Consider the following 25,594-nt stretch of genomic DNA (forward strand, 5'->3'; position numbering starts at 1 on the left):
TTGCACTCCAGCCTAGGCAACAAGAGTGAAACTCTTTCACAAAGAAGAAAAAAAAAGTCTTAAGCAGCTATCACCACTCTAGTAAAGCTAAGTATGTCTTCATTCCAATTTTAGCCGGATACTTACTAAGAATCAGGCACTGCCATTCTGTCATCAAAATGGAACAGATTTCTTTATTAGGATGCTCACAAAAATGGAGAACACATGAACTAGCACTCTCCTCATGTGACAGAGAGTACATCTGACCCACACGGTGGCAGGACACAGGGGAAGGGCTCTCAGAGCTGGTGCCAAGTGTCCACCAAAGAAAGTCCCATTCACCAGAGACAGGCTGTTTCCTTGGACTCCACCATCTCTGTTACAGCTACCAGCCAGGTCTCCATGATCTTCCTGGAATCCTTCATGCCAGCATCAGTTCATGCTCTCTGAGCTTGTCACTCCCGACTTTTTCAAGACCCAGGTCAACTGCCCCATGGCTCACCCACCCAGGCCGCCTCCGGAGTCCTGCAGCACATCTCTTTGGTATGCTGCTACCCTGCTACCCTCAAGGGCATGGTTGGGGGTAGGGGGAGAACATCAACATCACATTACCAAAAGCAAACAGCAGGGGTACATTAGTAAACGACACTTGGACATAGCCGAACAACCTCACAGAACACATGCTTCCTCCCCAAATGATACCTAATCCCCCAAGAGCAAATGAAACCCCTTGACCACTTGAACACGTATGAATGATTCCGTGTGCCAGGCACAGGGACACACAATGAATGCTGTTTAATTCCACCACACCCCGCACACAACAGGAAGCTAGTGGCTGAAAGCTGGAACCAGATCTCTGTCCTGGCTCCATCAGCTTTCTCCTGGCTCTTTCTGCCTTTCAACGGTGCCACCACCCTGCTTCTGTCTGCTCTGAACATTTGTTCCAAAAAGGGAGGATAAAAGGATGAAGGATGGCAGAGGGAGGGAGGAAAGGAAGGGGGATAGCAACCCTGTAAAACAGAACAGAAACAACACAAAAATCCAGAAACCAGATTTAGTACTACATTTTATAACAATAGAGAGTAGCTGAAAATACTACATGCTAACACAGATAATATGATACACAACCTCAGTGGGGAAGCTGGCAGGGAGCACGTGGCAGAGGCCACAGGTTTAGACTAAGAGCCTTTCAATGGACTGCTGAATGGATTGGATCTGCTGTTTCAGCTGCGAGCCTTCTTTGATGGTGACAGAACAGGCGATGACAGGCCTGGAGACCCCACAGGCTCTCCCCAGGGCCTGCTTGGAGCGCACAAACACGTAGGGCACGTTCTTGTCTTCACACAGCAGCGGGAGGTGCAGAATGATCTCCAGTGGCTCGGCGTCTGCAGCCATCACGATGAACTCAGAGATGCCCCTGTTGAGGGTTTTGGTGGCTGTGGAGAGAAGGGCGTGAAGCTAACAGGTGATGTGGGCTTGGGCAGGGCAGCCACAACAAACTGGGAAGAATGCCTAGGCACACTCAATTGTGTGTCCTAGACCGGCCCTGGGATATGATAAAGGATTCAAACACCAGTCAGTCATACACAACGGCCTTTTCTCAAGCCCTACATTAAATCCACCACTTATCCTCAAAACACGTCCTGAATCTGACCACTTCTTCTTCTTCTTTTTTTTTTTTTTTTTTTGAGATGGAGTCTTGCTCTGTCACACAGCTGGAGTGCAGTGGTGCGATCTTGGCTCACTTCAACCTCCGCCTCCCGGGTTTAAGTGATTCTCCTGCCTCAGTCTCCCAAGCAGCTGGGATTACAGGCACGTGCCACTGTGCTTAGCTAATTTTTGTATTTTTAGTAGAGAGAGGGCTTCACCATGTTGTCCAGGCTGGTCTCAAACTCCTGACCTCAACTGATCCACCCACCTCGGCTTCCCAAAGTGCTGAAATTACAGGTATGAGCCACTGTGCCTGTCCTAATCTGACAACTTTTTTCTTTCTTTTTTTTTTTTTTTTCTTTTTTTGAGATGGAGTCTCACACTGTCGCCCGGGCTGGAGTGCAATGGCGCAATCTTGGCTCATTGCAACCTCTGCCTCCCAGGTTCAAGTGATTCTCCTGCCTCAGCCTCCCAAGTAGCTGGGATTACAGGTGCCCGCCACCATGCCCAGCTAATTTTTTGTTTCACTATGTTGGCCAGGCTGGTCTCAAACTCCTGACCTTGTGATCCACCCACCTTGGCCTCCCAAAGTGCTGGGATTACAGGCATGAGCCACCACGCCTGGCCCTGACCACTTCTTTCTACTCCTCTGCTATACTCGTCCAAGTCACCATCATCTCTTACCTCGTCAACTGCAACAGCTTCCACAAACCCCCACCAGCAAGTAGTAGTATATTAATAATATAGTACTTCTCAAGGTATCTGTGACTGAGAGTCAGAGTTTTACCATCTCAATCTGCCATAATCAATACTTCTAGAAAGCGATCCCACATGCGACTCACCATGCAAGTTCAACACCCCACAGCACCGTTTCAGATGCGTACCCTCCTGACTGCTTGCCTCTGTGGCTCAGTGCGAATACTCTGCATTCATGCTGGAGTACTTGAGAAGGGCACACACTCTAGAGCTACACTGTCTGAGTGCAAACGCTGGCACTCATTCTTGTTACACAAATGACCTTGAGCAAGGTGTTTAACTTCCCTTACTTTTATCATCTATAAAATAATTCTACCTAACAGGATTCTACCTAATAAAAAAAGAATTACCTAATTCTTTTTAACCTAATCCTTTTTTTTGTATCAAAGAAAATATTTTATTCAAGTTCCCAAAACAAACTTGAGGAGTTATGCTGGGTTTGAATTGAAGAAAAAAGGCCAAGTTAAAATAGGAAAACAAATGGTTTTCATTTGGTGGCAGTTGAAATCAAAGTATACATGTGTATACATTCTAATCCGTCATCTATCCCATGTGGCATTTTCCAAGGTTTTAAGAGTCTACCAGGCCAAACCCTTTGCCACTTTCACTGCTTTTGCTTTGCTTTTCCCCTTTCTTTTCTCTCGCTTTGCCGTCAGCCTTTTTCTTTGCCTTTGGTTCATCCATATTGGGTACTGTCCATGCTGGTCTAGAAGAGTCTTTTTGTTTCTCTTAATATCAGTCTCCATTTTCATGTCATCTTTTTCATCTTTTACCTCACATTGCATTTTCTCTTGGCAATGTTTGGGTTTGGGTACCACCACAGTTGCTATCTCTTGAACATCTTTCATTAAAACATCACCGTCTAGTTTGAGAATACTTTTAAGCCTGCTGGCCTCCTTTGGGGCATTCTTTTTTCTCTTTTCAGCACGCATCTTTCTTTTCCACTTACTCCGTAAGCTTTTAGCCATGTTTTACCTGAGAAACGAACACCCACACCTCAGCTCTTTTTAACCTAATTCTAATTACCTAATAATTCTACTTAATAGGATTATTGAAAGGATTAAACAAGTTAATAAGAATGATGAGGCTGGGCATGGTGGCTCACACCTGTAATCCCAGCCCATTGGGAGGCTGAGGCAGGTAGATTGTTTAAACTCAGAGTTTGAGACCAGCCTGGGCAACATGGCAAAACCCCATCTCTACTAAAAATATAAAAAATTAGCCAGGTGTGGTGGCATACACCTGTAGTTCCAGCTACCTGGGAGGCTGAGGTGGGAGGATCACCTAAGCCCAGGAGGTCGTGGCTGCAGTGAGCCATGATCAATGCCAATGCACTCCAGCCTGGGCTGCGGAGTAAGACCCTATCTCAAAAAAAAGTAAAATAAATAAAAATAAGTAATAATAATAATAATACCTGACACATGGTAAATGCAAAGCATGTTCATTTCTATTGATATTACTATAGCTTACTCACCCTACAAAAGTCATAGGAGTGACTCTTTTATAAGTGTTAAGTAAGATCATAGCAATCTTGCTGTCCAAAATCCTTCTACTCATTTACCATTGCACTCACCGCTAACAGTGGCCTACATGGTCTCATGTGATCTCCTAGTACCTCTCATCCCCTCACTTAGTTCCAGCCACACACCAGCCTCCTTAGAATCCCTCAAGCATGCCTTTACACCATGCCCAAAAACGTTTCTTTCCAACACCCTCATCTATTCAGTTCTCTGCTCAAACTCCTCAGACAGACCTTCTCTGAATACTCCATCTAAAAAGACGCACCACTGCCATTCCTATCCCCCTTCTCTACTTTATTCTGTTTTACAGCATTCTTTTTTTTTGAGACGGAGTCTCACTCTGTCGCCCAGGCTAGAGTGCAGTGGTGCGATCTCGGCTCACTGCAAGCTCCGCCTCCCGGGTTCACACCATTTTCCTGCCTCAGCCTCCTGAGCAGCTGGGACTATAGGCGCCCGCCACCACACCTGGCTAATTTTTTGTATTTTTGGTAGAGATGAGGTTTCACCGTGTTAGCCAGGATGGTCTCCATCTCCTGATCTCGTGATCTGCCCACCTCGGCCTCCCAAAGTGCTGGGATTACAGGTGTGAGCCACCGCGCCCGGCCTCTTACAGCATTCTTTACCACCAGGCATAAAACCTATGTCTTTCTCCACTGGAATGTATACTCCAAGAAGGCAGAGACTTCATTTTGTTCACCAGTGCATCATCAGCATATATACATGCGCCCGGCACATAGCAGGCAATCAATAAATATGGCAAGAAAGAATACCTGACACTGAGGCAGAAGTACGGAAAATTGTTGCATCTCCCTCCCTGAACTCCCAGTAAGCATATTCTGAATTAAGTCGCTGAGACTGAGCATCTCCATTCAAGGACCTGTGTGCTTATCACCGTGCAAAGTACGGCAAGAGGAAATAAGGTTGCTCTGTGTCCATGAGTCCTCATCTACCTGAAGTGTAAGAACTCAAATCCCTGCCCAGCCAAGCTGACCTGAGTGCATCAAGTGAGAAGAGAGACCTCCCAGGAGAGCTGGTGAGTCACCCTACAACGCCCCACTGGCCACTGCTATACCAGGCACTGCAGTTACTGCAGTGTGACGAGCAGGGAGGAAAGAGCACCACGATGAGACCCACAGAGTCTACTTTATCTTCCTTCAGCAACACAGGTAAAAGCGATTGTAATAGTTCTCCTAAATCTCAAACACAGTTGACAAAATCTCTGATGTTTCCATTAAAAATCTTCAACGACAAAAGAGCTCTACCACATCAAACTACCCAGCATCTATTAAAATGAGAGTATTCTGGCTGGGCATAGTAGCTCACGCCTGCTGTTATCCTAACACTTTGGGAGGCCGAGGCAGGCAGATTGCCTGAGCTCAGGAGTTTAAGACCAGCCTGGGCGACAGAGCGAGATTCTGTCTCCAAAAAAATAAAATAAAATAAAAATAAGGCTGGGCAGCCGGGCACAGTGGCTCACGCCTGTAATCCCAGAATTTTGGGAGGCTGAGGCAGGCGGATCACTTCAGGTCAGGAGTTCGAGACCAGCCTGGCCAACATGGTGAAACCTCGTCTCTACTTGAAAAAAAATAAAAATAAAAATAAGGCTGGGCACAGTGTCTCACGCCTGTAATCCCAGCAGCACTTTGGGAGGCCAAGGCAGGTAGATCACCTGAGATCAGGAGTTCGAGACCAGACTGACCAACATAGTGAAACCCCATCTTTACTAAAAATACAAAATTAGCTGGACGTGGTGGTGCATGCCTGTAATCCCAGCTACTTGGGAGGTTGAGGCAGGAGAATCATTTGAACCCGGGAAGCGGAGGTTGCAGTAAGCTGAGATCCTGCCATGGCACTCCAGCTTGGGCAACAAGAGCAAAACTCTCAAAATAAAAATAAATAAATAAATAAATAAAAATAAAATTAGAAAAATAATAATGAATAAAGTGAGAGTATCCTATATCACCTCTGGGCAAAAGCATCATGCATACACAATTATTCTACTGAAAAACAGCTTTTTTTTTTTTCCTTTTTTACAAAGGGAGGTAGTGCTCGCTTCAGCAGTACATATACTAAAATTGGAACAATACAGAGAAGATTAGCATGACCGCTGCACAAGGATGACATGCAAATTCGTGAAACGTTCCATGTTTTTGAATAACTGCATCCAAAAAAAAAAAAAAGGGAGAGGGGTAGGGAATGTTTCTGGGAACCAAATGAAATTCATCAATGTTAAGTATCCATCGTATAAGGGATGCTAAAAAGCATTAATATCCCTTTCCTTCTGATGGCTCTGGTGAGGTCATACAGCCACTATACAAAGTCTCCACAACTACTTTCAAATGGCTCAGCAAAAATAAAATTCACTTATAGACTGAAAAAGAAGGTAAATGTGGCAAAATGGTAACAATTGGTGGGTCTAAAAAAAATTCTTAGCCCATCAGCTTTAGCATCTAATGCCAAAGTCCTCCCACTGGTTGTAGTCAAGAGCAGCTAGCCCTCCTCCCAAACTGGAAATCAGATCAGAGGCCCCAGATGGAAACAGGTGCCTTTAACATTCCCCCAGAGCATCCTGTGGCTGCCTTACCCTCATTGGCTCCTTTCCGAAGCTGCTTATAGTTACATGACTGCTGAACGAGGTCCAGTAGCTTCTTGGTGAGGTGGGCATCGGCAAGGGGATAGGCCTTCGGATTCACATCAGCCTCAGTCTATGGGGGGAAATAAAAATATCAGACAAATTGAGCCAGAAGTTTTCCTACCTGACTCACAAAATACTAATCAACAATTGAGACACAGGGGGCAACTGCCCTGCTCCCTAACCCTCAAACACACAAAACACCAGGTAGTTAACAATGGACTTTCCACTCCTACCTTCGAAAAAAAGGAAATACACTATTAGGAATTACACAGTTCAGTAAAGTATACTAAAGCTCATGTACTTTTGTCTTTCTTCAGCCGAATGTTTGATAATATTACAGCAAATGGATTACAAACGGGCTCCCATGGCTCCGCATCCATTTGAGTCCATGGCTAATCCATTTCTGTTTTTGTTTTTTAGATGGAGTCTTGCTCTGTTGCCCACGCTGGAGTGCAGTGGTGTGATTTCAGCTTACTACAATCTCTGCCTCCCGAGTTCAAATGATTCTTGTGCCTCAGCCTCCCAAGTAGCTGGGACTATAAGCGTGCACCACCATGCCAGGCTAATTTTGTATTTTTTGTGGAGACAGGGTTTCACCATGTTGGCCAGGCTGGTCTCAAACTCCTGGCTCACGCCTGTAATCACAGCACTTTGGGAGGCTGAGGCGGGTGGATCACCTGTGGTTAGGAGTCCATGGGTAATCTTTAAATTTGAACTTCTGTATTCCACCTGAATTTACTGAATCAATAAGATATAATTTACAGTAAATGTAGCACAAAGTTTTCTTTCCATTCCCCATTCCATATGCATATCTTCTGTTCAAACCCCTGGTTTCCAACACATTAAAGTATTTCCTCACCTCCTCTACAATACACACAAAATGGTTCCAAAATTGCTACACCAATATACCACCTCTACCAACAAACTCACCAAAGTCAAAATTTATTTTTGTTCTTAGGATATATCCTATCAAAGACATCCAGTGGCAGGACTTTGTTCAAAAGTTATTCAAATTAAAATTTTCCTTGTGGTTAGCAATTTGGTATACAAGTAGATTTATTTTGTAGTCAGCTTGCTTTAAATTTTATTTTTCAAGTATGTAAAATATTTTCATGGTTTAAAAGTCAAAGCTATGCAAGTGATAGCAACTCAATATTTTGAAAACTGGGAAAGGGAAACAATCATCCTCTGTGCCTTTCCTAAATGCTGTATTAGGCGGTAACCAGGTAGAAGATGAGAAGTACCTCTTGTATCACTCTTCCGCCTAATAAATAAAGAGGGAATGGTACAGTTAAATATCACCAACTTGCAACCCTTATTAACTAACTAATGGCATTTGCAGTTATGTTAAAAATTCTTACTTTATATATACTGTAATACTTATGCATAAAACGATGTCATTGAGATCTGTGTCAAAATAACCCATGTAGGGGCCGAGCGCGGTGTCTCACGCCTGTAGTCCTAGCTACTCGAGAGGCTGACGCAGAATAGCTTGAACCCAGGAGGCGGAGGATGCAATGAGCGGAGATGGCGCCACTGCACTCCAGCGTGGGCGACAGAGCGAGACTCCGTCTCAATAAATAAATAAATACACACCCATGTAGGGAGCATATTGGGTGAGTGGCCTGCCTATTCCGCTCCTTCCATCTCGTTCCCACTGCTCCAGTAAACCATTTTCATTAATTTTTCTTTTTTTTTTGTTTTTACAAACACATATTTATATACAAGGATATATTCATATTATAACCCAGGTGCGGCCCCACATGTCGCCATCGTGTGTAACGTGCGAATCGCGAGTGATTCACTGCGGCTACCACCTAACCTCGGCCTTGGAGGCTGGACACAGGGTGGACGGCAGTCGCTGGAGACGGAGACGGCCTGGTGGGACCACTCATCTATAGCGCCTGCCTCGGTGGTCTCCTGCCCGACACGGCGCACCTGCCTTTTTCTCCTTCCGTTTTTTTACAGCTTTTCTGACACAGCTGGACCACGCTCGCGGCACCGCGGCTCTCGGGAGGTGACCCGGAGATAGTGGCCCAGTAGGAACACTCACCATAGCGTCTGTCTTGGTAGTCTCTTGCCGGACACCGCGAGGATACCACGCGTGTCGGTTTGGACGGTCTGCTGCCCAGCACCGCAAGGACACGGATGCCCCGCCCCCAAGAGCAGGAAGTGACGCCACTGCCGCCAGCGGAAGTGACGTCCAGAGCCAGCCTGTACACCAGGACGTCCTGTCTTCTACGTAACTCCTTATCTTAGGCGAACTTGTCTTGGTCCCAGGACAACTAGGAGGAATTAGGTGAAGGATGGAGTTCTCTAAAGGAAGGGGGTTGGGGGAGGTCAAGGGAAGACCTCCATATTATTTTTCTCTTCCTCATACATTTATTTATTTAGAGACGGAGTCTCCCTCTGTCGCCTAGGTTGGAGTGCAGTGGCGCGATCTCGGCTCACTGCAGCCTCAGCCTCCTGAGTACCTAGGATTACAGGTGACCGCCATCACGGCCGGCTGATTTTTGTATTTTTAGTAGAGACGGGGTTTCACCACTTTGGCCAGGCTGGTCTCGAACTCGTGATCTCAGGTCATCTGCCTGCCTCAGCCTCCCAAAGTGCTGGGATTACAGGCATGAGCCACCGCACCTGGCCATCCTTTCTTTTTAATGTCTATAGAGTATGTCTCCTTCACATGTTACCTACTTAAACCTTTTCTTTTTTGAGACAGGGTCTCGCTCTGTCACCCAGGCTGGAGTGTAGTGGTGGCATCTTGGCTCACTGCAACCTCCTCCGGGGTTCAAGCGATTCTCCAGCCTCAGCCTCCAGAGCAGCTGGTACTACAGGCATGCACAACCACGCCCGGCTAATTTTTCTGTATTTTTAGTAGAGAAGGTCTTTCACCATGTTGGCCAGTCTGGTCTCCCAGTTGCTGACCTCAAGTGATCTGCTTGCCTTAGCCTCCCAAAGTGTTGGGATTACAGGCGTGAGCCACCGTGCCTGGCCTTATTTTTTCGATTAATCTTTCTGAAGGGGACTTTCCTGGGCTCAAGTGGTCCTCCTGCCTCAGACTCCCAAGTAGCTGGGACTACATGCATGCACCACCACGTCTGGCTAATTTTTTAATTTTAGAGGCACTGTCTTATGTTGTCCAGGCTGGTCGTGAACTCCTGGCCTCAAGCAATCTTCCTGCCTGGGCATCCCAAAGTACTGGGATTACAGGCGTGAGCCACTGTGCCCAGCCCATTTATATATTTTTAAATCTTTCACTATTATGTAAATGCTATAATGTGTAATCTCATCTATACCTAATCTATATTATGGTTCATTCAGTATATCTGTAAGATAAACTCCTAGAAGTGGGATTAACGAGTCAAAAGATATAATATGCATTTGTAACTTTTATATCTATTCTAAATTGACCCTATATAGGGTTTAACAACTTGCACACCCGCCAGCAATGCATGACAGTGACTAATTCCCCAAAACTTTCACAACAGTGTCAAACTGAACTAGCTTCGTTGCCTGGGGTAAATATCCAGGGTTTGTTGTCTCATGCCAAGAAAATTTAGGACACGGACACACAGGAGTTTAGGAGCAGGGTTTTTTTTTGTTGTTGTTTTTTTTGAGATGGAGTTTTGCTCTGTTGCCCAGGCTGGAGTGTAGTAGTGCGATCTTGGCTTACTGCAACCTCTGCCTCCTGGGTTCAAGCAATTCTCCTACCTCAGCCCCCACCAGTAGCTGGGATTACAGGTGCGCGTCACCACACCAGGCTAATTTTTGTATTTTTTAGTAGAGACTGGGTTTTGCCATGATGGCCAGGCTGGTCTCGAACTCCTGACCTCAGGTGATCTACCTGCCTCGACCTCCCAAAGTGTTGGGATTACAGGCGTGAGCCACTGCGCCTGGCCGGGAGCAGAGGTTTAATAGGCAAAAGAAAGAGAAAGAACAGCTCTCTCTGGTGAGAAAGAGGGGCTTCGGAAAGGAAAAGACCCAGCAGTATGCTCTACTTTCTATTTCAGCAATTTCTCCTTTTGTTTTTTTTCTTTCCTTCTACTTTCTTTGGGGTTATTTTGTGCTTGTGTTTTTTTCCTACCTTTTTAGCCCGTTTCTCCCTAGCATTAGCATCTTAGGCTCCAAGTAATACTTTCATTATATCCTTTCATTTGTTTCTTCCCCCCTCTGCCCTTGTCACTTATGCTCTGGTATGTGGTATTTTCATTATTGTTCTGTTCTATTTTTGAATTCCTACTACAATTTTTAAATCTCTCTGATAGTTTATATTTTTCATTTCAAACTACTTTGTTACTAATTTTTAACTTATTTCCATTTGGGTTGGGCAAAAATGGTATGTAATATTACCAATGTTAAAATTTGCAGAGCTTGCTTTATGGCCAAGTTTCAAAAACGTTCCATGTTTGAAGAGTGTATTCTGAACTGGCTGCAGTGGCTCAGGCCTATAATCCCACCAACTTGGGAAACTGAGGCTGGGGACTGATTGAGGCCAGAAGTTTGAGACCAGCCTGGGCCACACAGTGAGACCCCCATCTCTAAAAATATTTAAAAACTTAGCTGGGGCAGTCCAGGCACAGTGGCTCACACCTATAATCCCAGCACTTTGGGAGGCCAAGGTGGGTGGCTCTCTTGAGGTCAGGAGTTCAAGACCAGCCTGGACGACACGGTGAAACCCCCGTCTCTACTAAGAATACAAAAATTATCTGGGTGTGGTGGCAGGCACCTGTAATCCCAGCTACTTGGAGGTTGAGGCAGGAGAATGGCTTGAACCCGGGAAGCGGAGATTGCAGTAGGCTGAGATGATGCCACTTCACTCCAGCCTGGGCGAAAGAGTGAAACTCCATCTCAAAAAAAAAAAAAAAAAGAATTACACCCTTTTTGTTGTTGAGACAGGGTCTCACTCGATCACTGAGATCAGAGTGCAGTGGCATGACAATAGCTCACTGCAGCCTCGACCTCCAGGGCTCAAGCGATCCTCCTGCCTCAGCCTCCTCAGTAACTGGGACTACAAGTGTGGGCCACCACTCCTGGCTAATTTTATTTTATTTTATTTTTTATTTTTTGAGATGGAGTTTCGCTCTTGTTGCCCAGGCTGGAGTGCAGTGGCACAATCTCGGCTCACCGCAACTTCTGCCTCCCAGGTTCAAGCAATTCTCCTGCCTCAGCGTCCTGAGTAGCTGGGATTACAGGCATGCGCCACCATGCCCGGCTAACTTTTGTATTATTAGTAGAGACGGGGTTTCACCATGTTGGCCAGGCTGGTCTCGAACTCCTGACCTTGTGATCCGCCCGCCTCAGCCTCCCAAAGTGCTGGGTTTACAGGCGTGAGCCACTGCACCCGGCCAACTCCTGGCTAATTAAAAAAAAAATTGTTTAGGCTGGGTGCGGTGGCTCACGCCTATAATCCCAGCTCTTTGGGAGGCTGAGGCAGGCAGATCACTTGAGGTCAGGAGTTGGAGACCAGCCTGACCAACACGGCAAAACCCCGTCTCTACTAAAAAAATACAAAAAATAGCTGGGCATGGTGGCACATGCTTGTAATCCCAGCTACTCGGGAGGCTGAAACAGGAGAATCGCTTGAACCAAGGAGACAGAGGTTTCAGTGAATCGAGATCATGCCACTGCACACCAGCCTGGGTGACAGAGCAAGACTCTGTCTCAAAAAAAAAAAAAAAATTTGTAGAGACAGGATCTCACTATTTTGCCCTGGGTGGTCTCCAATTCCTGGGCTAAAGAGATTCTCTCGCCTCAGCCTCCCAATTTCTGGGATTGCAGGCTTGAGCCACAGTGCTCGGCCACATCCCGTCTTTTAACTGGAGCAGTCAGTCCCTTTACATATTTAAGTATTGGTATAATGGTTTCAAATTTTCCTTCTTTTGTTTCTTCTATTTGTTCCACTTGTTCTGTTTCTTTTTCTTTCTTTCCTTTCTCTGGATTTATCATTGCATTTGCACTATTTTCCCCTCTACTGATTTGGAGTTTATTCTTTTATCTTTTTTTTTTTTTTAAGAGACGGCATCTCCCTCTGTCGCCCAGGCTGGAGTGCAGTGGCGCAATCTCGGCTCACTGCAACCTCTGCCTTCCAGATTCAAGGAATTCTCCTGCCTCAGCCTCCCGAGTAACTGGGACTACAGGCATGCACCACCACGCCCAACTAATTTTTGTATTCTTAGTAGAGACGGGGGTTTCACCATGTTGGCCAGGTTGAACTCCTGACCTAAGGTGATCCACCCGCCTCAGCCTCCCAAAGTGCTGGGATTACAGGTGTGAGCTACCACGTCCGGCCATACAAATGTTTTATTTGATACTACAGTAGGGATTTTTTTTTTCTTTGAGACAGTCTTGCTTTGTCACCCAGGCTGTAGTGCAGTGGCATGATCTCGGCTCACTGCAAACACCGCCTCCCCGGTTATAGTGATTCTCCTGCCTCAGCCTCCTAAGTAGCTGGGATTACAGGCACACACCACCACGCCCGGCTAATTTTTGTATTTTTAGTAGAGATGGGTTTTCACCATGTTGGTCAGGCTGGTCTTGAACTCCTGACCTCATGATCCACCCGCCTCAGCCTCCCAAAGTGCTGGGATTACAGGCGTGAGCCACCGTGCCCAGCTGGAAATTTTGGTTAATAATTTATCACAAGTTTTATTTTATTTATTTTTTTGAGACGGAGTCTCAAACTGTCACACGGGCTGGAGTGCAGTGGCGTGATCTTGGCTCACTGCAACCCCCGCCTCCCAGGTTCAAGCGATTCTCCTTGCCTCAGCCTCCCAAGTAGCTGGGATTACAGGTGCCCACCACCACGCCTGGCTAATTTTTTTGAATTTTTAGTAGAGACAGGGTTTCACTATGTTGGCCAGGCTGGTCTCGAACTCCGGACCCCATGATCCACCCGCCTCAGCCTCCCAAAGTGCTGGGATTACAAGCGTGAGCCACCGCGCCTGGCCCTGTTGCACGTTTTAAAATAGATATACTTAGAAATATTACAGGGAACCCCCAAAGTATGTACAACTATGATATGTCAATTTAAAAAAACTTTAAAAATTGCCGTTGTTTCCAACAACCCATTCTCTGGAAATCAGGATTCTCAAATCTCGATAAACATCAAATTCATAAAAGAGGAAGACTTCAGGAATCTGAACAATCATTAAATACCTAAATGTTTCACTATTAGTCAACAAAAAAGTTAAACTCAATTTTAAAACCAAACTAGCTTATAAACACTAATTGAAACTTGCTTAGGGTGTATTTATTTGCCTTTCAATTTCTTCAGGGGTTAAATAAATTAACGAATGATATCATACCACCAGCCAACCTAAATCCCTACCTAGCATGATCAATTTGGTTTCCCTGTACACCAGGACAGCCAAAACTTGCAAGGTTTTGACTGAACAACAAATACTGCGTGCTTACTCTGTACCAAGCATCAGGACTAGATGTTTACCATGCTTTATTTCATTTGATCCTCACAACACCCTCATGCACTGTCATCCCCATTTTACAGTTGAGGAAAACTGCAAAGTTCAACCTGAGACCATCCGATTCCAAAACGTTTCAGGGAACTGCGTTAAAGCGAGCACTGAGTTTGGAAGCTTCAAGTTCTAGGCTCAGCCACGTACTAAGCTTCAAAATGCACGGGAGGAGGTTTGTGGGGAGTGCTACCGCCGGGATCCAAGCTCCACTGGAAGGATTAACTATAGAAGTTACAGTGCTTTACAAATTCTTCCCTCCTCACCAAGTGCCAACCAAAACTACTACGCCAGGACACACGTTTTAGAACTTTCCCTAGATGTTTAAAAGTCAGAGACGACCAAGAGTTTAGAGACGCCGCACGTGGTGCTACCAGACTTCTGGTTTTTGAAGCCACCGCCTTGCAGGAGAAGCCTTTCCTGCACTCCAGGCCGTGAGTCGCGCTCACTTCATGTTCCCCACAGCCCCCAAATGCCAAAGGCTCCTCTAGGTCCCTGGCGCGTGTGACTCGCGGCGGGCACTAAGCGCAAACCCATGGGAGATCTCCTCCTGAACCCCAGCAACGGGGGTGGGGTGAGGTAGGGTGGGTAGGAGAGATTGATCCGAATCCCAGGGTCCCACGCCATCGTAGATTTCGTATGAAAAGAAACAAGGAAAAAAAAGTTGGAGCCAAGTTTTCTTCACCCAACTTTTTGCCCTCTCCCACGTGGGTTGGTCTCTTTCTCCCAGGCTGGGCCCCTCCGCTCGCTGCAGGCCTTTTGCCAAGCAAACAGACCGTGCGGCAAAGCAACACAGCTGCGGGGATCCTAAGGCTTCCTGAGTTCTAACCCCGGGCCAGGCTGCTGGGACCCCGCGGCTGCTGGGGTTCTAACTAAGGGCCCGGCGGTTAAGACCCAACGCCGGCGGATGAGACGGTGCAGGGTCTAAGCCTCCATCTAACAGGCTAGGGAGTGAACGCAACCCTGAGTCTCCCGCTTCCCGGTCCCTCGGCCGGCGCACGCACTCACCATGGCTGCGGTTCCGCGGGCTCAGCACTCCTAGGGGAGCGCAGCTGACGTCTGAGAAGCACTCGCGTGCACCGGAAAAACTCACAGAAGCAGCAGCGGAAATGGCCCCGCGCGGCAGGAAGCGAAGGTGACGCTACGCGAGCGAGTGAGCCCCGCCCTCTACGGGGGCACTGGCGCGGAAACTGGCCCAGTGTCGAAGAAGGAACGTACTTTGGCGTTCTTATGAGCTGTCTAGTACAAATTATTGGCAGAAACAATGAATTAAACATTCAAAAAGTAACCCACCGGCCGGCCGCAGCGGCTTATGGTTGTAATCCCGGCACTTTGGGAGGCCGAGGCGGGCGCATCACCTGAGGACAGGAGTTCGAGACCAGCCTGGCCAACATGGCGAAACCTCGTCCCTACTAAAAAATACAAAAATTAACCAGGCGTGGTGGCGGGCGCCTGTAACCCCAGCTACTTAGGAGGCTGAAGCAGGAGAATCGCTTGAACCCCGGAGGTGGAGGCTACAGTGAGTTGAGATCATGCCACTGCACTCTAGCACTCCAGCTGAGGCGACAGAGCGAGACTCTCAAAAAAAAAAAAAAAAAAAAAAAAAGGCCGGCCGGGTGCGGTGGCTCACGCCTGTAATCGCAGCACTTTGGGAGGCTGAGGCAGGCGGATCACTAGGTCAGGAGATCGAGACCATCCTGGCTAACACGGTGAACCGTCTCTACTAAAAATACAAAAAATTAGCCGGGCATGGTGGCGGGCGCCTGTAGTCCCAGCTACTCGGGAGGCCGAGGCAGGAGAATGCCGTGAACCCTGGAGGTGGAGCTTGCAGTGAGCCGAGATCGCACCACTGCACACTGCACTCCAGCCTGGGCAACAGAGTGAGACTCCGTCTCAAAAAAAAGAAGAAAAAAAAAAAGGGCCGGGTGCGGTGTCTCACGCCTGTAATCCCAGCACTTTGGGAAGCTGAGGCGGGTGGATCAGCTGAGGTTGGGAGTTCGATACCAGGCTGACCAATATGGAGAAACCCCGTCTCTACTAAAAATACAAAATTAGCCGGGCGTGGTGGCGCATGCCTGTAATCCCAGCTACTCGGGAGGTTGAGGCAGGAGAATCGCTTGAACTTGGGAGGTGGAAGTTGCAGTGAGCCGAGATTGCGCCATTGCACTCCAGCCTGGGCAACAAGAATGGAAACTCGGTCTCAAAAAAAAAAAAAAATTCCAGCCACTAAACAGTTAAGGCCTGGCTCATTATAACTGGCTGACGTCCCTGCCTGCTCAGATATTTAATATTTTGAATAGAACTTTTGGGTAAAATAGTCTTCAGGGTAAAATTTATTTTCCCACCAACACTGATCCTAAGATGGGAAAAGTAATTCCCCCACAGGAAATCAGGATACTGCAAGCAACGAGAAAGGTATGTTGAGTGGTTAAACAAGAATACATGTATTCAATACAGTGTTCATTAAATGTTTGATAATGGAAGGACAGGCAGATCCAAGTATTTCATAGGAAGAAAGAAATCAAGCAGACCGCAGGTTATATCACCCCATCACACATTCAGGGAACTTAATCTTTTCATTCCAGAGGATGGGTTTGTTTAAAACAAGTTCTTCCTCCTAACTACTTTTGAACAATTCCCCAACATTGTCCTTACCTGCACCAAGAGCATGCTAACCAGGCCTGGCACCAGGGTCAGAGTTGAGGCTGGGGCATCAGCCCCCTTTGTGAGGTGGCCTCAGTGACAGGGGTGCTATGAGGTGGCGGCTATCCTACTGCAGCTGGCTGCATCAGATGTGCCAGGCCTGCCCTCTAGCTCCCAACACCATCTGCCTGATCTAAGCTTTGCCATGTTGTTGTCACTGCTGGGTGCCTGTGCTGTGGTGGGGCCATTCCATGGCCCTGAGTGGGAGCCAGTGCAGGGCCTGCTCTCCCAGAATCACAGCTGCAGGGACCCTCAGTGCTGTGGCAACCTGCTTGTCCTCTGCCTCTTTCTGGTCTGGCAGGTCCGGCACTATTGGCACCAGGTCACCAGGACCCGCTTCAGCACAAGGAATGTCATCAAGGTGAGTGGGCCCCATACACCTTCACCCTTCTTCCCTCAGCACCATGATTGTCTCTGTCACTTGTTACAAGGACCTTGTTTTATGCCTGGTGTACCAGAAATGAATCAGAGGGAAACTCAGGCTGCTCAGGGAGAGCATCGGCCAAGCCCCAAACCCAGGAGTCACCCTGAGCTCCTCTCTTTCCCTCACTCCACACATTCAATCCATCTGCAGGTCCCAGGGGCTATACTTGCAAATTGTATCTCAAATCTGATCACTTCTAACCACACCACACCCTCCTGGGCAGAGACACCATCATGTCTCAATTGGACCATACCAACAGCCTTCTGCCTGGTTCTTGCTGCTTCTCTTATCCAACCACAGCCTATCCTCCATACAGTCACCAGAATGGCCTTCTTCTTTCTCTCTCTCTCTCTTTTTTTTTTTTTTTTTCTGAGACAGAGTCTCACACTGTTGCCTGGGCTGGTGCACAGTGGTGTGATCTTGGTTTGCTGCAACCTCCGCCTCCCTGGTTCAAGCGATTCTCCTGCGTCAGCCTCCCGAGTAGCTAGGATTACAGGCGCCCGCCACCATGCCTGGCAAATTTTTTTTTTTTTTTTTTTTTTTTGTATTTTTAGTAGAGATGGGGTTTCACTTTGTTGGCCAGGCTGGTCTCGAGCTCCTGAGCTTGTGATCTGCCTGCCTCGGCCTCCCAAAAAAGTGCTGGGATTACAGGTGTGAGCCACTGTGCCTGGCCTCTTTTTTTCTCTCTTTTAAAAAAAAAATTGGTCCAAGGATAATACACACACACAATTACAAGTGTGTAGATCAGTAAATTTTCATAATTGAATACATCAGTTTGTAGCATGCAGATTAAGAAACAAATGATTACCAGCAGCCCAGAAGTTTTAGTCACAACTCTGTGGATTTCCTTTTCTGTTCCTTTTTTTTTTTTTTTGAGATGCAGTTTTGCTCTTGTTGCCCAGGCTGGAGTGCAATGGTGTGATCTCGGCTTACCTCAACCTCTGCCTCCCAAGTTCAAGCAATTCTCCTGCCTCAGCCTCCCAAGTAGCTGGGATTATGGGCATGCACTACCACACCCGTTAATTTTGTATTTTTAGTAGAGGCGAGGTTTCTCCATGTTAGTCATGCTGGTCTCGAACTCCCGTCCTCATGTGATCCGCCTGCCTTGGCCTCCCAAAGTGCTGGGATTACAGGAATGAGCCACCACTCCTAGCCAACTCTGCAGATTTCTTTCTTGTTTCTTTTTCTTTTTTTTCTTTTTTTTTTTTTTTTGAGATGGAGTCTTGCTGTGTGGCCCAGGCTAAAGTCCAGTGGTGCGATCTCAGCTCACAGCAACCTCTGCCTCCCAGGTTCAAGTGATTCTCTTGCCTCTGCCTCCCTAGTAGCTGGGATTACAGGCATGTGCCACCACGCACAGCTAATTTTTGTATTTTTAGTAGACACAGGGTTTCACCATGTTGGTCTGGCTGGTCTCGAACTCCTGACCTCAAGTGATCCACCCACCTTGGCCTCCCAAAGCGTTGGGATTACAGGTGTGAGCCACCACGCCTGGCCGACTCTGGATTTCTTTCTTTCTTTCTTTTTTGAGACGGAGTCTTGCTCTGTCACCCAGACTGGAGTGCAGTGGTGCGATCTCGGCCCACTGAAAGCTCCACCTCCCAGGTTCATGCCATTCTCCTGCCTAAGCCTCCTGAGTAGCTGGGACTACAGGTGCCCGCCACCATGCCTGGCCAATTTTTTTTTTTTTTTTTTGTATTTTTCGTAGAGACAGGGTTTCATCGTGTTAGCCAGGATGGTCTCAATCTCCTGACCTTGTGATCCACCCACCTCGACCTCACAAAGTGCTGGGATTACAGGCGTGAGCCACTGCACCCAGCCTCTTCTTTTTTTTTTTTTTTTTTTTTCAGATGGAGTCACGCTCTGTCACCCAGGCTGGACTGCAGTGGCGTGATCTTGGCTCACTGCAACCTCCGCCTCCTGGGTTCAAGCAATTCTTGTGCCTCAGCCTCCTGAGTAGCTGGGATTACAGGCATGCGCCATGATGGCTGGCGAATTTTTGTATTTTTAGTAGAGAAGGGGTTTTGCCATGTTGGCCAGGGTGGTCTGGAACTCCTGACCTCAAGTGATCCACCCATCTTGGCCTCCCAGAGTGCTGGGATTACAGACATGAGCCACCATGCCCTGCCATCAGAACAAACTTTTAGAAACAGAACATAGCACTTAGCTGCTCAAAACCCTGCAATGGCTCCTATACTTACATTATCTGGCAAACTCAGAATAAAATTCTCACTCCTAATCATGACTCTAAGGACCAGCATAATCTGTCCCATGTTTGTCTCCGATCTTATCTCCCAGTGCTCTCCTCATTACTGGTTCCATTCTGGCCACACAGTCTTCTTTGCTGTTCCTGTATACGTAATTTTGTTCCATCCTCAAGCCTTTGTACTTAATGTCTCTTCTGCCTACAACGCTCTTTCTTCAGATGTCACTTGGTTTGCCCCTTACTTCATTCAGGCTCCAGTCAAATGTCACTTCCTCCAAGAAGCCTTTCCTGACTATTCTGTCTGTGCGGATTATGCAAGTTATTATGTGTGCAAGGATTTTGCTTCTCTGTTCTCATCTACAGGTGCCACTGCAGAAGCAGGCAGTGCCCTCCATGAGGTGCGAAACTGTCTTCAAGCTGACTCCTGAATTCTTCAGTCCTGGAAAGTCCAGGGGCCTAGATTCTCAACAATGCGCACAAAGGCAGAGATGGGGATACCGGAGGAGCCTCCAGGAATCATGGGCCCAGAACCTGCTCTCTCCACAGCACCCATGTCCAGGCCCACCTTCAGGTGTCCACACCAACTCTGAGCCCATCTTTTGTACCACCTCCATTTCAAACACCTGTTTACTGCCTCAGAACAGTTCCTGGAAAGCATGGCAGGTGCCTTGGTGTCTCCATGATGGTCAGACTCGCCCTGCCTTGGACATGTGTCAAGAGATGGAGCAGCTGCTGCCTCACTCACAGGAAAGGTTGGTGTCACTGGAGCCTGTCATCAGTGTGAGGTCTCGCCCCACCTCCATGACCTTAACCACCTCTCTTCTAAACTTACTTTCAGCTCAGAGGCTGCAGTTCTGCCCCAGAGAGCTCCTGCCTGATCCTTCCCACCAAACACTGAGAATGTGCACTTGGAAGTCTTGGCACTGTCGACCAGAGGCCTGGGAACCAGGGGGTAAAAACCAGACAGCAGGCAGAGAGGATAGTAGAGAGACCCAGGCTCCAAGGTGGGTGAACCAGACAGGGAGCAGACGGGAGGATGCTTCAGAAATCCAGGCATCTGGGGAGCAGTTCCCAGTAGACTTTGGAATGGAGGGTGATGCAGAGACCAACGTGTTGGAGTGTGCAAACCAGAGACTAGTAATAAGTGAAACTGATGGCGAGATCTTGACATCAGGGTGGGACACCCAGGACCGGATGGGAGTTGAGAGTAGAACCAACATTCAGGAACTAGGGAATAGAAACCAGAGGGAGGCTGGAGGTGAGAATCTCCCTGAAACCCAGGCACATATGGGAGAGAACCAAGAACAGTTAAGATGTAAAATTGATGCAGAGACCCAAACACCTGAGTGGGAGAACCAGGATAAGAATGGAAGTGAGGATGCTGTGGAGACCCAGACATTTGAGAGGAAGGACAAGAAAGAGGCTGGAGAGGAGGATGGGGAAGAGATCCAGGCTCAAGGATTGGGGAAGCAAGGCCAGACTGGAGATGAGAATGGTGAGGAGACCCAGACACCACAGTGGGAGAAACAAGATCAGATGAAAGGTGATGCGGATGTGGAAATTCAGATGGAAGAGGGGAGAAACAAGGATCAGGTTGGAGGTCAGGATGCTGCACAAACCCGATCATGTGGGAGGGAGAACGTGGGAGAAGTAAAAAAAGAGAATAGTGTAGAGACCCAGGCCTTGGATTGGGGAAAACAGGAATGTGTTGGAAATGGGAATGTTACAGAGATCCAGACACCAAGGTGGGAGAAGCATGATCAAGGTGGAAGTAAGAAAGCTAAGAAGACCCAAGCATCTGGGGGAGAGAACCAGAAACAATTAAGTCATGAAATTCAAGTAGGGTGGGGAAATAAGGGCCTGAGAAGAGATGAAGATGCTAAGGAAACCCAGATAGCTACCAAGAAGAAGCTCAGGGAGATAAGAGAGAAGGATTGGGTGGTGATCCAGGCACTATGGTGGGGAAACCGGAGACAAGTCGCAAGTGAAATTTATGGAGAATTTGAGATACTATGTTGGGAGAATCAGAACTGGATTGGAGGTGAACATAGAGCAGAAATTCAGGCATCAGAGAAGAGAGACCAAAGAAAGGATGGATGTGAGGATGGCACAAATATGCTGGCACCCGAGGCTGAGATCCAGGAACAATTAAAAGGTGAAACTGATGTGGAGACTCAGAGCAATGAGCCACTTAGAGAAGAGGATGGTACAGACATTCAGTCACTAGGGAGGAGAGAGGTTAAAGGTGAGGATGATAAAGACACCCAGGAACTTGGGGGGAAAAATCGGGGTCAGTTAGGAAATGAATTTAGTGGAAAGATTCACATACCAAAGGGGAAGAATCAGGAACATATTAGAGGCGAAGATGGTGCACATACCCAGACATCTGAGTCAGGGAACTGGGGCAAATTAACAAGTCAAATTGATGGAGAAATGCATTCAGCAGAATGGAAGAAAGATCAGCATATTGGAGGTGAGAATGGGGCAGAAATTCAGATACAAGGGAAGAGAAACCTGAGAGAAGTTGGAGGTGAGGACCGTGTAAAGACCTGGGCACCTGGGAAAGAAACCCAGAGTCAGTTTAGAAGTGATCTTGGTAGAAAGATCCTTTTATCAGAGTGGAAGAGCCAGAAGCAGATGGGAAGTGAGAATGGAACAGAAATTCATGCTCCAGTGGAGAGAAACCAGAGAGAACCTGGAGGTGAGGACGGTGTAAAGACTCAGAGACCTAAGAGAGAGAACGAGGACCAGTTAGATAGTGAAATTGGAGGGAGCCATTCACCAGGGAGGAGGAACTGGGAGCTGATTGGAAAGGATGTTGCAGAAAATCAGGCATCAGAGAAGAGAAACCAGAGAGAGGTTGGAAACGAGGATGGTAGAACGATCTGGAGGCTTAGGGGAAAAAACTGGAGGCTTAGAGCAAAGAACCAGAGACTGTTAAAAAATAAAGATAATGGAAAGACCCGTTTATCAGAGTGGAAGAACCAGGAACAGGGTGGAGGTGGGAATGATGAAGAAATTCAACTACAGGGGAAGAGAAACCTGAGAGGGACCACAGGTGATGATGGTACAGAGACCCAGGCTCCTGCAGGAGATGACCAGGGACAGTTAAGAGTTGAAATTGATGAAGAGATCCAGGTACAAGGGCAAGGAAATAAGAATGAGGGTGGAGTTGAGGATGTTGCAGAACTCCAGGATATAGGAAGCCAGAGAAAGTGCACAGATGAAGATGTTGGAGAGCCTCGAGCACCAAGGGGAGGAAACAAGGATCTGGTCAGAGGAGAGGATGCTGTGAGGGACAGTCTCCAAGTCGACTGTTCTGGGAGTGAGAGGCCCACAGGCAGGAAGCACAGCCTACCATGGCCTCCAGCCTTCACTGGCTATGGATGTGGGACCCGGGAACAGGAACAGGCAGTGGCTGTGAATGGTTTCATCTCTGCCCCCTGTCCTGAGATGAATCCTGTCCCCCACTGGGGTGAAGTCTTCCTGCTGGTGGGTGGGGAGGGAGAGCATCTGGCCAGCCAGGGCACAACCCCTGCCAGGGATCATAGAGTGGGGATCAGTCCAGCCTCCCAGCAGGCCCAACCTGAATCCTGGAGAAGACGACAAAGGGACAAAGGGGTGGATCCAGAGAAGGCCCCCAGCCTGACTCGGCAGTCCCAAAACCCTCCGTCTCTGACTGCTCCCTTGGGCATGCCCTCTGCCTGCCCCTGTCTCCCGTGTGGCCCAGCCCCGGAAGCTGCCATCATTCTAGTGGGTCCTCCCACCACCCTCACTGTCCTGCCTAAGGGGACAGGCCTCAAGAAGAGCAAACGACTGCTCCTGGAGTCCCTCATGCGGAGGAGGATTGCACACCTGAAGTGGGGTCTTCCCCGGCGGATCCTGGAGTCCTATTTCCTGTTTAACTTCTTAGGATCTTGCTCATTGACCCTTGCTGGGACGAGGCTCTCTGGACTGAACACAGGCCAGGAGCTCCAAGCCCAGCAGGAAAGGTATTGTGAGGCCCAAGGCTCCCCACCAGGCCTTAAGTCCCCAGAGAGGTTCCAGAGGGTTCAGCGCCCAGACAGAAAAAGCTCGAAACTTCCTATACAAGCCAGAGCTCTGGAGAGGAACAGGCCGCACATGTCAGAGCTCATAAGCATTTCCATCCAGCCTGAAAAGGCCAGGAGAGTCAGGCCACCAGGGGGCGCCAGAGAACCACAGGCGATCCAGGAAGCGCCTGCTAGGACCAAGCTCCCAGCTCCCAGGACCCCCAGGCCGGCAGCGGAGTCCAAGAGCTGGTGTGGCCCACAAAGGGTCGGAGAGCCTCCCAGTGAGAACAGTAGGGGCAGGAAAATGATCAGGTCAAGGGTCTCCCAGCTGGCAGAGAGGGCTCCCAGCAGAGTGACGACCTCATTCTCTAAGGCAGACCACGCCCACTGGAGGAAGGAATGTACATCCTGGGAGGCCTCTAAGCTCCCCAGACTCAAATGCCAGCAGCCCACATACTGGAGAAGAGTAAGCCTGGAATCTACAGGGTGCAGAGGGGCTGGGCAGCAGCCTTCCTGCCATTCTGCAGAACCTGTCAGCTTCAAAGGGAGGCTCCACTCTGCGGTGGCAAAGCTGGGCCTGACCCTTCTGGCCAAGATGTCCTGGTCCCCACAGCTCGCCAAGCGCAAGCACTTGGCCCCTAACCTGAGCCTGAGGGAACCTGATTCTACTCTGCCTCCCAAAGTGGGTGATCCACGTGCAGGGGAGGACAGCATCGGAGATCACACTGCTTCACAGAGGGATCTTCAGCCGCAAGGTCACTGCTGTACTGGGGCCACCCTTCCTAAGACAGAGAGTCCCCAGGGCCAGGAGGCACCGGGGAACCCAAATGGGGCTCCACAGAATACACGAGCCTCCAAAAAGTTTAGTATTATGAAGCATCTGAATTTTTTTCTCTTCCAGCATGGCTTTAAAAAGTAGACTCAGGCCCAGAGTCCTCAGAACATATCAGAAAAGCTTTGAGAGTGTCCTGATTCCTGCAAAGCCTCTAATAAATTGGTCATTTGGGCCCTGTGGTGTTCTGATTTCTCTGGCACATTTTCCAAGTGCCCCCTTTTGGGGTTTGGGATACTTTGTGGGTGGGGTAGAAGCCCCTTCCACTCTGTGGTTATGGTTTAGGGACTGTGGGTCAACCCAGTGTTCTCTCCGAAACACCTGCCCCCCAGCTCCTCACAGTGGAGTCCACTGAGGTTCTATCCTGCTCTGTCCCCAAGCTAATCCTGATTGAGGCAGGACACTCCAAAAGCCTCAGCTGCTTATGGGGAGGGGTGGTCCTCTGCATGGGACGCTTTTTTTTTTTTTTTTTGAGATGGAGTGTAGGTCTGTGGCCCAAGCTGGAGTTCAGTGGCTTGATCTCCGCTCACTGTAACCTCCACCTCCTGGGTTCAAGCGATTCTGCTGCCTCAGCCTCCCGAGTAGCTGGGATTACAGTCATGAGCCACCACACCCGGCTAATTTTTGTATTTTTAGTAGAGGAGGGGTTTCGCCCTGTTGCTCAGGCTGGTCTTGAACTTCTTTCTCTCTGTCTTTGGTGTTTTTTTTTTTTTTTTTTACTTTTATTTTTATTTTTTGGTCTTAAGCTTCTGATTTATTTATTTATTTTTGAGATGGAGTCTTCCTCTGTCACCCAGGCTGGAGGGCAGTGGTGCGATCTCGGCTCACTGCAACCTCCACCTCCCAGGTTCAAGTGATTCTCCTGCCTCAGCCTCCCTCCCAAAGTGCTGTGATTACAGGCATGAGCCAACTCACCCAGCCTCTAATTGCTTTTAGATGCGAATCCTTGGGATCGCTTATTTTCCCTTTTTTTTTTTTTTTTTTTTTGAGATAGAGTCTTGCTCTGTCGCCAGGCTGGAGTGCAGTGGCACAATCTCAGCTCACTGCAACCTCCGCCTCCCAGATTCAAGTGATTCCCCTGCCTCAAGCCTCCCAAGTAGCTGGGATTACAGGCACTTGCCACCACACCCAGCTAATTTTTTGTATTTTAGTAGAGACGGGGTTTCACCATGTTGGGTAAGATGGTCTTGATCTCCAGATCTCGTGATCCGCCCACCTCGGCTTCCCAAAGTGCTGGGATTACAGGCGTGAGCCACCATGCCCGGCCTTCACTTTTAAAAAACATAAGAAATAGCTTCCTTTCCTTCCTTTTTCAAGGCAAATGCCCCCTACTTTATAATTGCTTTTCAACTTTGGATGTGGTAAAGACATTTCTGCAGGGTTCTAAGCACA

General features: G+C 48.1%; 3 protein-coding genes and 1 non-coding gene across 10 annotated transcripts; 2 read left to right on the plus strand and 2 right to left on the minus strand.

Moving 5' to 3' along the window:
- Nucleotides 1-153: 153 nt before the first annotated feature.
- SNU13 (small nuclear ribonucleoprotein 13) lies at nt 154-16,694 on the minus strand. Of its 5 annotated transcripts, XM_019018131.4 has the most exons (5): nt 15,018-15,101; nt 8,594-8,825; nt 6,490-6,610; nt 1,108-1,415; nt 154-989 (listed from the first exon to the last, which is right to left on the minus strand). In XM_019018131.4, the coding sequence occupies exons 2-4, from the start codon at nt 8,594-8,596 to the stop codon at nt 1,153-1,155; spliced, it is 387 nt and encodes a 128-aa protein (XP_018873676.1). In that variant the 5' UTR covers nt 8,597-8,825; nt 15,018-15,101; the 3' UTR covers nt 154-989; nt 1,108-1,152. The 5 variants fall into 5 exon arrangements, with proteins under 5 accessions (XP_018873676.1, XP_055230726.1, XP_018873675.1 ...); XM_055374751.1 differs by lacking the exon at nt 8,594-8,825 and having other exon boundaries at nt 15,018-15,144; XM_019018130.3 differs by having other exon boundaries at nt 154-1,415; nt 15,018-15,128.
- Nucleotides 1,422-6,472, minus strand: LOC129529526 (protein LLP homolog). The gene has a single exon (XM_055374752.2). The coding sequence runs from the start codon at nt 3,351-3,353 to the stop codon at nt 2,964-2,966; it is 390 nt and encodes a 129-aa protein (XP_055230727.1). The 5' UTR covers nt 3,354-6,472; the 3' UTR covers nt 1,422-2,963.
- LOC115931984 (U6 spliceosomal RNA) lies at nt 5,951-6,057 on the plus strand. Its single transcript, XR_004068375.2, has one exon. It is a non-coding gene; the product is annotated as a U6 spliceosomal RNA (small nuclear RNA).
- Nucleotides 16,039-24,378, plus strand: LOC101128853 (uncharacterized). 3 transcript variants are annotated; one of them, XM_019018126.4, is made up of 3 exons: nt 16,039-16,424; nt 17,014-17,073; nt 19,703-24,378. In XM_019018126.4, the coding sequence occupies exons 1-3, from the start codon at nt 16,371-16,373 to the stop codon at nt 24,287-24,289; spliced, it is 4,701 nt and encodes a 1,566-aa protein (XP_018873671.3). In that variant the 5' UTR covers nt 16,039-16,370; the 3' UTR covers nt 24,290-24,378. The 3 variants fall into 3 exon arrangements, with proteins under 3 accessions (XP_018873671.3, XP_018873670.3, XP_055230725.1); XM_019018125.4 differs by lacking the exon at nt 16,039-16,424 and having other exon boundaries at nt 16,454-17,073; XM_055374750.1 differs by lacking the exons at nt 16,039-16,424; nt 17,014-17,073 and having other exon boundaries at nt 19,871-20,091; nt 20,178-24,378.
- Nucleotides 24,379-25,594: the final 1,216 nt, after the last annotated feature.

This window comes from Gorilla gorilla, chromosome 23 (genome assembly GCF_029281585.2).
Source record: "Gorilla gorilla gorilla isolate KB3781 chromosome 23, NHGRI_mGorGor1-v2.1_pri, whole genome shotgun sequence".
NCBI lineage: Eukaryota > Metazoa > Chordata > Mammalia > Primates > Hominidae > Gorilla > Gorilla gorilla.